This window comes from Mercenaria mercenaria, chromosome 2, assembly GCF_021730395.1.
Source record: "Mercenaria mercenaria strain notata chromosome 2, MADL_Memer_1, whole genome shotgun sequence".
NCBI classification, from domain to species: Eukaryota; Metazoa; Mollusca; class Bivalvia; order Venerida; family Veneridae; genus Mercenaria; species Mercenaria mercenaria.
This window is the reverse complement of record NC_069362.1, coordinates 118,186,172-118,198,218: the sequence shown is the minus strand read 5'-3', so window position 1 is coordinate 118,198,218 and position 12,047 is coordinate 118,186,172. Positions and strand designations below refer to the sequence as shown.

Sequence of the window (12,047 nt, the reverse complement as noted above, 5' to 3'; positions counted from 1 at the left end):
TCAAACGTAAACGACGTATGTATTTAAAAGTTTCTTCCGCCAACTTAATTTTGTTGACGATTTAGTTCTAGGACAGAAACCGAGTTCTTTACCGAGCTAAATATATTCGTCATCTGTCAAATTTCGAGATGATATATTTAGAACGGTTGTCTTACCCGTCTGTATTTGTTTGAGCCTCCGTTTCTGTTTCCGCCATGTTTTATTTTTTGTTGTTTTTTTGTTTGTTTTGTTTTGGACGCGGATGAATCGCCTGATTCCTTTCTTTTTTCATATGTTTTTTTTTTTTCGTTTCTAACAGAAGTTTGTTCACCGCTGTCACTAGCATGTCCGGCGTCTTCCGTAGATATATTGGTGGCTGGATTTGTTTTTCCCCGTTTCGAACGGCCTCTGCATATGTTTTGCTGATGCCCAGGGCTGTCAAGTTTTTTTTGACGCTGCTTGAGGTTTTGTTAGACTGGATTTGGTCCCTTTTCTTTACTGAATTATTTTTGTTATGAGACTGTTTTTTGTTGTCATGATTCAATTTTTCCTTCTGTTTACCGCTATCTTGTTTTGCAATGTTTCTATGTTTTGCCGTATCTTTCAAGTGTTTATTTTCAACAGTGGATCTTTGTTTCTGTGGTTTGTTGGAAACAATGGCGGGACTACATATTTTAAACTCAGACAGAAAACGTTAATAGATATGGACCTACAATAGTATCTTACAATGCATTCCTTTATATAAAATACAGTAAAATACTTCTTAGAAGTTTGGCTGATTCTTTTTATGGAATAAATAAATATACGTAGTAAAAGGTGTATTTTTTCACAATGTGTACTTATCTAGACAATATTTATTTTAAATCAGTTTGCTAGTAAGTGAATTACATACACTTGTAATGCAATCAGGATTCTTGATGCTCTCAAATATACTTTTTGATTTTAAGTTAGAAATAATTGTGTAACAAGAACTTAACGACTCGTGTCCTCCTTTTAATAAGCAGACAATTTGTAAAAAAGGGAATTCTAGTTCTGCGTTAGTGAAAAGTTTCATCTGCAAAGAGAAATTCTTGTCTACAGTGCTTTCGCTACCATGTTTGTTTGTTGTTTGGGATTTCAGTTATGTAACGGCGGACATGTAACCTACCCAGTGTTTCTAGATTCTGTACCAGTACTAACCTGTTCTCCGCAAATAACTGTCAACTTCCTCACTTGAATCAGAGGCGGAAGACGAATTATTTCAGCTAGAATGTTTTTTTATTAAATCGTCACGAAGAGCATACGCCCCCGCGATCCATAGATCTGCGCTAACATTGAGCTTAGCGCGGAGGTTTTAGTTACCTTGACGTAGTATCATTGTTTTGAATCATGTGTAAGAAGTTAGTGTAATGGTCACTATTATGAAGGCATGAAAACATGAGGTTCTTGTAGCGGTAAATGAGAAAATGTAGTAAGCAATACTGCATGAACAAAATATTCATAATCATTGGCTCATATGGCACTAAAAGCGACATTTTGTTGGGTAAGGCAAATTGTACTAAAAAACGTTTTATATATTTATATAGAATATCATCAGTTTATTCAAACGTTAACTAATAATTACAATATATACAAATGTATTACTAATTTATCATATCAAAAAATTAAAACAAGATAATAATACAATATGCAGTTCAATTTGATAACAATGACAAACAATAATTATGACAGAACAAAAGACTGATTACGATTAGTGTGATGCAAATAATACAGATAATTAAGGAAAATGACGATGAAAAACTCATGTTGATTTTGTGTATTCATACAAGTATGTGATGTAAGATAAATTATATTCATATTGTAATCATAGATATAACAGTTAAAACGTAATGTTTACATAATTATGAAATATGACAGAATTTTAGCTAAACATATTAAGCATAAAAATTACACCATGTAATGTGAATATGTTCAGGTACATGTATATGTGTTAAATTATAACTGCCAAATTATTCTGTGTTTAATGGTTTGATCGAAAATATCTAAGTACTTCTGTTTCTTTTTTCAAATCATCATAACATCTTTGACAAAACAATTTTTGGTATAATGGACCTTGTTTGAAAACATTGCCTGTGATATTTGTGGGTCTAAGAGTCAAAGAAGTAACAAACTAGTGCCATTCTCCTTCGAATATACAGTAGCCAAAATCAGATTACCTATAAATAATTCATTCATATGAACTTACATATAATTTTTACTTTAAAGTAAATAACATTATCAGTGTCAAAATTGTTTTCGATACGTTTTGCCATAAGTCGTTTCGAAATTACGCCAAAAGACAACTTATAGACAGACCCTTCCTAAGTGGCATGTTAAATGAACAAAAGCGAGTATATGACATAGCAGTATTCATCTGGTTTGAACTGAAAACTCTTCCCCTGCCACCGCCCTCTTCTCTGGCTTGGCATAGAGGCAACAGGATAATCTAGTAATACATTGTAATTCAAATAATTTTACATTAAATGTTATAGAGGACTAACAACTGAAAATAAGATAAACTTGTGCAAATACCCAAAGTAAAACATACATACGTACATGTATATCTAACGTTGAATTTGTTTATGATTTAAGGGTGTTGTGGCATTTTCTAATCTTTCAAAAAATGGAATTTGTAATGAACCAAGGTCTGTGTACTTTGAAAAAATATATTTTTCCATTCCAAAGATCAGTTTGAGAAAATACAATTTTAAAACATGAGGTGATTTTATTGCTGCCAATGTGAGCCTCTTTTTTAAATTCATGTAAGATATTTTGTGACCTGCCCATAACGGAATCTTTTATAACAGATGTACCATTATTGTTAATTATATGACAACAGAAATATACATGTATATATCAAAGCGTTCATAAACATTGAAAGATTGTGCCAGGTTTACATTAAGTTATAATAATTTACAAAACAGATCAAATACAGAAATAAAAGATGAATAAGATTCAACATTACAGTTTGCAGTAGATTTGCTCCTTTCAAAACAAAACTATTTTTAAAAGTAAGTCTCCTGTGTGGTGTAAATAAAATTAGTCTGTACAGATGTTGAGCAGCTATATGCATCCTTGTCCTAATAATACAATATTGTCTTCTGTGCATGTGCGACATTTGGTTTACAATTTAGTACTTCTGCTTCCTGTTGTATTTGACCGGCTCAGTCCCTTATTCTTTTCCTTTTTATCCTCACGTACACTCCCCGACAGTGTGCCCGCCGACCGTGCCTGAGCGGAACGGTTTGCATGTATGGTTCTGCCGTCCCACGGGCGATTGTATTGATCACCTTTCACCTCTTCATCGTCTATTGTATTGTATGGACGAGCTTGCCGGTTAAATCTTTAAATAATAGTACTATTTATATGTAAAAATGTAAAGTAAAAACATGAACACTATCTGTAGAATTTACTTATCATAATTCTTCATGCTGTTTGAAACAGGTGACTTTTTAATAAACATTTTTTTAAATATTAGCTTGAAAATACAGGAATACTTATAACTCCCGCTTAAATATATTTCCAGTCAAGTTTATGTATGAGTAAGTTAATAAAATCTACATACTGATACCGAGGACTATTACCAGTACTCGCAGAATGTTCTGGAATTGTCATTGAAGAATCCTGCAAAAATAAAAAGCTAACTTTTGAAATTATCAGGACTCTAATGATTAAACAGCTTCACAAAACAGGTAAAGCAACTAGCTGAATGTACAAACAGCACTTTCTGTGAAGTATGTCTCCTTGTTTATGTATAGGGCGGCTTGACACATAAAGTATGTGCTCTTCACCACTGTACCTATGAGTCGTGCAACATCAAGTCTTAAAAATGAAATGAATGAACTGGCACGCAGAAAAGTGCCATTCAAATATTCCACATGACAATGCAAACACAACCAGCCGTGTCCAACTGTATAAAAACAGTTTGGTTAATTCCGAAAGACACGCATCAACACACCCCGACATGCACCAACAGTAGCCCGATGAACTCCCCGGAAACAATACCAGATAAATTCCCTTGCGAAGAATTAATGGCAAGTTAAGGCCTTTACGCGCGCGCAACGCTCCTTGCCTATCCGGCCCGAATCAAAAGCAACCCCCAAGCAAAACTGTTCACATGTCTTCTTCAAAGTTAATATCTTCCATGAAAAAGTGATTATGGAGATTATTGTAAACCATTTGTTTTAAATCATTATTCATTTTGTGTAAGGACCTGGCTGGATCCTTATTGAAGGTGGCCACCAGTTCAACCGTGTAATCACTATGAATATCGTAGATGATAAGACAAAAGTGTTATGTAGTAATTGTGATGACCATCTAATCTGCCTTCTGTTCCCAAAAATATTTTATATTATATGTGTCATTGGTTACTTGCATTTGATTCAGATCAAAACGGCTGCTGTTTGCCACCCAAAAAACATCTACTGAGTCAACAAGCAATCTATCCATCCTAATATCCATGTGATCATAAAACAATTCAGGCGGCGAGACCACATCCGAAATCCGAAACCACACTAACCTATATCTCAACCCTAAGACAACAACAACAATCCTCTCCAAATTGTGACAATGCGAGATACTTACCTTAACACAATGAGTGAAACCATTAGGGCACCGCCATAGAACCATGTAAACTAAAATTTCGAATTCCGAGTATGTATCAAATTTTCGTCCGAATTTTGGACAGAATCTCTAATATTTAAACAATTTCAACGACCAAAAGCTTCTAGATCACCCATTCGTCCAGACCCCCAGTCATACCGTACGAACCTCACCTGCCCGAACTAAAATGGACCAAGCAGAAATGCGCCGAACCGCCCCTCCAACACGCAGAGATACACCGCAACATAAAATCAAGCAGAACCAATTACCAAAGCATGTTCCGGATCTTGGAAAACTATCCCGGCAAAAATATCGTCCAACGGACGTAGCTGACCCCCAAAAAACTCAGACAAGCATCAAATGTCAGTATCTAATCAAAAATTTTAGTTAATATATTAAGAAATAAAGCATACAGTAAAATCTAATTTGAATCATAGAGTGAACAGGTGCTGGAAACAACCGTACGTTGCATCAAACTTCCATATACCTAAAAATGTAAACATGCCCGCAAGATCTTATTCCCAGTTATACACAGTGTTCGTCATTACTAGATGTAAGCGCCCACGACCTTGCCTCCAAACGAACGAAACCAAGCAGAGATGCATCGAAATGCAATAAAATTATATACAGACACCTCTTGGAATACTGAAACAATTTATAAACACCTGATTAACTCCGGAACGTTAGATAAAAACCCGTCGATTACCAAGCCACTACAATCTGACACGCGTCCGAGGTTAGTATCTAATCAAATATTTTCAGTTAATGTATTTAGAGTGAAAATATATGGTATTATCAAATACGGGAGTGTAAACCAGCAGTCCATGAAGCCGAAATGCCAGTTAGAGACAACTGCATTGAAAAACAGCTGGGCACCGTCTTAGAATTATACGACCCCCAAACACATCCGTAATTCAGTGTGCTCGCAAGTCATGCAATCACCCGCCATAACTACACACAACGTAGTAGGCTCCCAGAAAAACTCGGGCAAGCGTCAAATGTTAGTATCTAATCAAAATGTTTAGTTGATATATTAAGAATTAAAGCATACAGTACTATCCAATTAGAATCAAACAGTGAACAGCTGCCGGAAACAACCGCACGTTGTATTAAATTACCATACACCCTGAAGATGTCAACATGTTCGCAAGGTCCCATTCTCAGTTATACACAGTGTGCGTCACCACTGGATTTTGCCTTTAAACGAATGAAACCAAGCAGAGATGCATCGAAATGCACTAAAATCACACAAAGACATCTCGTGGAAATACTGAAGCAATTTACAAACACCTGAGTAACTCCTGAACGCCAGAAAAAGAAAGAAAAAACTCCGTCGATAATCAAGTTACTGTTAACAGACAGGCGTCCGAAGTTAGCTTCTAATCAATTATTTTCAGTTAATGTATTTAGAGTGAAAATACATGGTATTATCAAATACGGGAGTGCAAACCTGCGGTCCATGATGCCGAAATGTCAGCCGAAAGACAACTACATTTAAACACAGCTGGGCACCGCCCTAGAATTATATGACATCCAAATATAACTGTAAGCCAGTGTGTGCGTAAGTTATGTAATACCTCAAACATATTAAAAACAGTTATTCAAATGCCAAAAGGAAAGCATGGTACCGTCTTACACTGCAGCATTATAAACTGTCAGATTTTAACCAGTGTGCGGCATTACTTGTACTCTTGTTCCTGGACTAGATATGGTTATTTCTTAAATAAACTCCCCCTCACCCCTCAAAAAATAAAAAGAATTTGTCTATAAACTCTGTGAAAATATATCTACGTTTATGTATAGGGCGGCTTGACACATAAAGTATGTGCTCTTCACCACTGTACCTATGAGTCGTGCAACATCAAGTTGTAATAATGAAATGAATGAACTGGCACGCAGAAAAGTGCCATTCAAATATTCCACATGAAAATGCAAGTACAACTAGCCGTGTCCAACTGTATAAGAACATTTTGGTTAATTCCGACTAGATACTGAAATAGTTTAATACAATAATTTAGCACAACCATTCTAAAGCATCAAATACCACCACAATCCGATAATGTTACAATATGTAATTAATTCAGAATTAACAGTTCTATCAATTCAGTGTTCAATATAATATTCAAAATTTATAATTCAATATTCAATATAATATTCAAAATTTATAAAATTATAAAGGTGTGGGTTTACCAACAGCGATCTGCATATATTTAAAGTATTGAAATTAATATTTAAAGTAGCAGTCCTAAGGCAGTGAGTTTCATATATTTTTAAAGTATTAATTGAAGAGGAAACAAAAATAAAGCAAAATAAGGTGTCATGCATCCTTAGCCAGCACTACAGACACTATCTTTCGGTTCAGCCTGTGCTGGAAAAAAGACCCAAGAATATATGACATTATACATTCCTTGTGAAAATGTAGTGGTGCCTTAAACATGTTTTACTCAGCTGAAACACTCGGCACTCTAATGTCACACATTCAAAATGCAATCAGCACAACAGACATAACTGACTAAGGAGAAGACACAAACAAAGGATAATGGAATATTTAATAAGGTAAAGATTCTATTTATATTGTTTAGTTTTTTAGTGAAGAATGTGCTCATCTTTAATTTAAATTCCCAGTTGTATGGGCAATAAAAGTTGAAATTATCATCTATATTATTTAGTTTCTCTTAACAATAAGACAGGGGGGAGTGTTGGTCTATAAAATTTAGTTTCATATAAATGCAGACTGTGCAGTTTTTAAAATTTAGTTCCCAGTTGTATGTGCAAAAAAGTGGAAATTATTATCTTTAGTTTTTTAGTTCTCTTGAAAATAAAACAGGGTGGAGTATTGGTCTATAAAATTTAGTTTTTCATGAAAATAAACATGGGGAGTGTTGTTTTATAAAATTTAGATTATCTTAGTGCAGACTGTGATATTATATAATTTTAGTTACCAGTTTTATGGGTAGTAACAGTTGAAATTAATATCTATATATTTTAGTTTCTGTAGAAAATAAGACAGGGGGGAGTGTTGTTGATTAAACCGTAACGTATAACACAACGCATAAATAATAGTCCATCTATCTTTTAAAATATTTAAGCCATGTGCACAGACACTATGAAAACTAAAACACCAGTCTGCTGTACTAAAATACATGTCCGAGAAACGAATGTAACCCCTGTAGCCTGTTGTATTCTTGAATCTTACAATATTTACATAAATATTTCATCCCAGCCCTAATTAAATAGTTAAAAAATGAAATGGCACATACCTCTGAACAGTTTCCAAAGACATTTTACTTCTAAATATCTATATCATCACATTCAGTCCATTTCTATAATGTATCCTTTCTTGGCGGATTATATCCGAACATGACTACACTACGGCGCAGTGTTCACAAGGGCATCATGTACATTTCACAGTCTAAATAGACATTTCTAAAGAAAATTTGACTATAACAATTAGAGCAAATAGCAATGGAATTATAATAATACCATTCAATTCATAATACTTTACATAAACTTGGATCATTTCTATCGTCTGCTACGTACACCGGAAGGCACGGAGTGTAGCTTTCCTGCCGTACCATAACCGTATTTCAGTATGAGTAAACTGTATACTGACCTAGGGGTCTATATGAAAATTTTACAAATATCTTTAGGAAATGAACATTATGATAAGAAAACCGACTGATGCAAAATGTAATACAGTCTGTATTAGAAAATTAGCTGTACAAGTACTATTTAAGACATAACTGGATACTGGATCAGGTATTATAACCGTTCATTATCACTTACAATTCACCGACTATCGAATTGTGACGATAATCAATGTATTCTGGTACAAAATTAATGAAGAATTAAGGAGAATAGTGAAATTTTTACATTATCGGCTGATATGATACAGAGTTAGAATGAATGAATGAATATAGAAAAACAAAACAACCTACAATCTTATTTTGTCTTTATTTTTTATTTTTTTCTTCCGAATATATGATAAAATTCAGAAATTGTTTAAATATTAGAGATTCTGTCCAAAATTCGGACGAAAATTTGATACATACTCGGAATTCGAAATTTTAGTTTACATGGTTCTATGGCGGTGCCCTAATGGTTTCACTCATTGTGTTAAGGTAAGTATCTCGCATTGTCACAATTTGGAGAGGATTGTTGTTGTTGTCTTAGGGTTGAGATATAGGTTAGTGTGGTTTCGGATTTCGGATGTTGTCTCGCCGCCTGAATTGTTTTATGATCACATGGATATTAGGATGGATAGATTGCTTGTTGACTCAGTAGATGTTTTTTGGGTGGCAAACAGCAGCCGTTTTGATCTGAATCAAATGCAAGTAACCAATGACACATATAATATAAAATATTTTTGGGAACAGAAGGCAGATTAGATGGTCATCACAATTACTACATAACACTTTTGTCTTATCATCTACGATATTCATAGTGATTACACGGTTGAACTGGTGGCCACCTTCAATAAGGATCCAGCCAGGTCCTTACACAAAATGAATAATGATTTAAAACAAATGGTTTACAATAATCTCCATAATCACTTTTTCATGGAAGATATTAACTTTGAAGAAGACATGTGAACAGTTTTGCTTGGGGTTTGCTTCGGATTCGGGCCGGATAGGCAAGGAGCGTTGCGCGCGCGTAAAGGCCTTAACTTGCCATTAATTCTTCGCAAGGGAATTTATCTGGTATTGTTTCCGGGGAGTTCATCGGGCTACTGATGGTGCATGTCGGGATGTGTTGATGCGTGTCTTTCGGAATTAACCAAACTGTTTTATACAGTTGGACACGGCTGGTTGTGTTTGCATTGTCCTGTGAATTTGAATGCACTTTCTGCGTGCAGTTCTCTTTTCATAAGACTTGATTTAGCACGAAATAGGTACAGTGGTGAAAGATTTTATAAGTTCAAGCCGCCTATCATAAATAGAATTGCATTGAAGGGAATCCTGAAAATAAACAGCAACTTGATTTATCGGTCTCTAATGATTAAACAGCTTCACAAACGGGTATAGCAACTGCTGAATGTACAAACACACTTTCTGTGGCGGTGCCTTATTATAAACTATTCTATGTTACATGATGCATAAAAATTGTTGTTGTGGTGGTCTTGTTCTTTAATATTTTTGAATCGCGTGTTTACCGTGAAATTTGCTGACGCAAAATAATTGAAGGATAACACCTTAAATCGCAAGTATTGGGAGAAGCTTTTGGAATCTTTCAAAATGGTAAAAACTGGGGTTTTTTTTCACTGGATCAGCCCATGTATTAACGGGAGAAAAATCTTGTACAAACAAGGCAATTCACATGCTGTTATTCATGATTTTTATTTTGAAGCTTTGCAGGGAACTATTAATGCACAGATTAACACCTGTATCTGCTCTTTTTTCTCCAAATAATTTCCTTCGCCTACATCCATGGTTCACGGGATTACAGCTTCGGTTCGATTTTTGTCGATAACCGTGAATTTATAGAGTTGCGTGTAACTTGTGAGATTGTTTGTTTTTAGGAACTTTAAAAATGCAATGATTTTGTCGAAGTATCAGTCGGTATGTTTTTATTCAATTTCACACAGAATTCATATCAATCTTGAAAGCTTGTTGTACTCCTCTGCACGCAATAGTGTTCGTACCCAATAATCGAATGTAAAATTCTTATCTTGAATTTGTGTCCTGTTTACCTATTTTAACTATTGTAAAATTAGAGTATGTAACGTTTGTAAAACGAGAATAAGAACATTTTTCGAAACCTCAATTACTAGTACAGCTTTTGTAGTGTTGTTGAATTTATGGTTTCGAATGGAAAATGGTATCTAAATGACAGAATGATTAAAACTATGCGAAACGTAAAGTCTCACATGGAAAACCGATGCCTTAGTCTTTGGTCTGTTCTATGCAAAAAAATAGCGACATATATTTGTTTTGTGTATTAACGTCTACAAACGCCCTTTGGATATGTTTGTGAACTCGACATTCGTCTTGGTTACAACCATTCCCACGGGCTACTCCAGACGTTAATACAAAAGAAACGTGTATTATCCCTATATTGACATTGTTTTAAATAAGTAGTAAGACGCGTTATTACAGTTTTCAACAAGTAGTGACAAGCATTGAACTTTACAATGCGATGATATCACAACGTTACTTAAGCCATAATTTTTATGCTATTTGGATGCGTAAAATTTTGTTTATATTAATTTTGTTTCATTTCCTACTGTTTGGAAGTGAAAAAATGCAAATAACTGAAAATATTTATGGGTAATTTTTTTATTGTTGCTCTAAAACGCATGCCATACTTTGGTAAAGCCTGCATATTTGATGTTTCCGTCTGAAACAAGCAACAGTTTAGTTACTTAATTTCTTAATTGGTTTCGTAAAGCAGTCAGATGCAGCTTCAATATAGATTTACAAAGATTTTTGCTCGTAACTCAAGTAATTTTGGCCATGTTTCTCGTTTACTGACACTGTTCTTTCGCAAACATCTTATGTAGTATTTTTTTAAGATGTAACTCACATATTGATAACAACAACGTCCATGTGAATTGTACGATAACATACATGAATACAATCCACATACAATGCATTATTGCATGGTTTACTTTTTAACCTGAGCGAAACAGAATTTTGAGACGCAAATCGGTGACTTCATGGCATGAAAATACAGTTGAAAATAGTTGATTTAACAGGTGACATGGTAGTCTTCGTGTACAATGTAAATCATTTTATATAAAATTTATACAGAAAAAAAAACAACAGGAGGAAAGAATGTTAGATAGTCACACTGTATGTAATGCAAACATACAAGGGTTCTATCCTATTTTATTATTTTATATTGTATGTCCATGTCTATGTGACACTGTTTATAAAAGAGTTTTGTTTATCACTAAATTAAACCATTCTTACTACTCCAATCTACTTCTAAATTGGTAAAAGCTTACCGAACTGCCACCACTGCCTTGCGAAGCCATCCACTTTCTCTGCTGTTTTAAAATAAAATTGACCGTTATGTTATATAAAAAGACAATCAAGTTCAATTGTAACTTAAAGCACTTAATTTTCTGCAAAACGAACGTAATAGATTTCAAAATTAAATACAAGGAAAGATGCAGAGGTCTATTATGTGTAGCTGTATTCTTTAAACAAGTGAAGTTGAAATGGTTACTAAGATTATAGCAATGAAAGCACCAAAGATGAAAAGGCAAACGCAAACAAACAATTAATACCAGATCGTTGGAGATTCGTCACTGTTATGGCTAATACGGTTTGTCGTACGCCGATACAGGAGGATGAGGGGTGTTACAGTTTCATACGTCGAATGAAGACTCGGTCAAACCGAATCCGCCATTATTTGCGTATTGCGTCTATGCATTCAAGGCATAATTGATCTGCTCCGGTGAGAATGCCAAAAAAGGCGTCACTTTGGTTAAGCGGATGGTGATG

General features: G+C 34.5%; 1 protein-coding gene across 1 annotated transcript; it reads right to left on the bottom strand.

Annotated features, from left to right (window-relative positions):
* Positions 1 to 2,877: 2,877 nt before the first annotated feature.
* LOC128550070 (uncharacterized) lies at positions 2,878 to 11,575 on the bottom strand. Its single transcript, XM_053528103.1, has 3 exons — positions 11,546 to 11,575; positions 3,563 to 3,621; positions 2,878 to 3,340 (listed from the first exon to the last, which is right to left on the bottom strand). Exons 1-3 carry the CDS (start codon positions 11,573 to 11,575, stop codon positions 3,121 to 3,123), a joined length of 309 nt encoding a protein of 102 aa, XP_053384078.1. The 3' UTR covers positions 2,878 to 3,120.
* Positions 11,576 to 12,047: the final 472 nt, after the last annotated feature.

Coding starts and splice junctions, on each gene's coding strand:
- LOC128550070 (XM_053528103.1), bottom strand. CDS start 11,575: ATGGCTTCGCAAGGCAGTGGTGGCAGTTCG. Junction 3,622..11,545: donor AAGGCAGTGGTGGCAGTTCG/GTAAGCTTTTAC, acceptor TTATTTTTGCAG/GATTCTTCAATGACAATTCC. Junction 3,341..3,562: donor GGTAATAGTCCTCGGTATCA/GTATGTAGATTT, acceptor TATTATTTAAAG/ATTTAACCGGCAAGCTCGTC.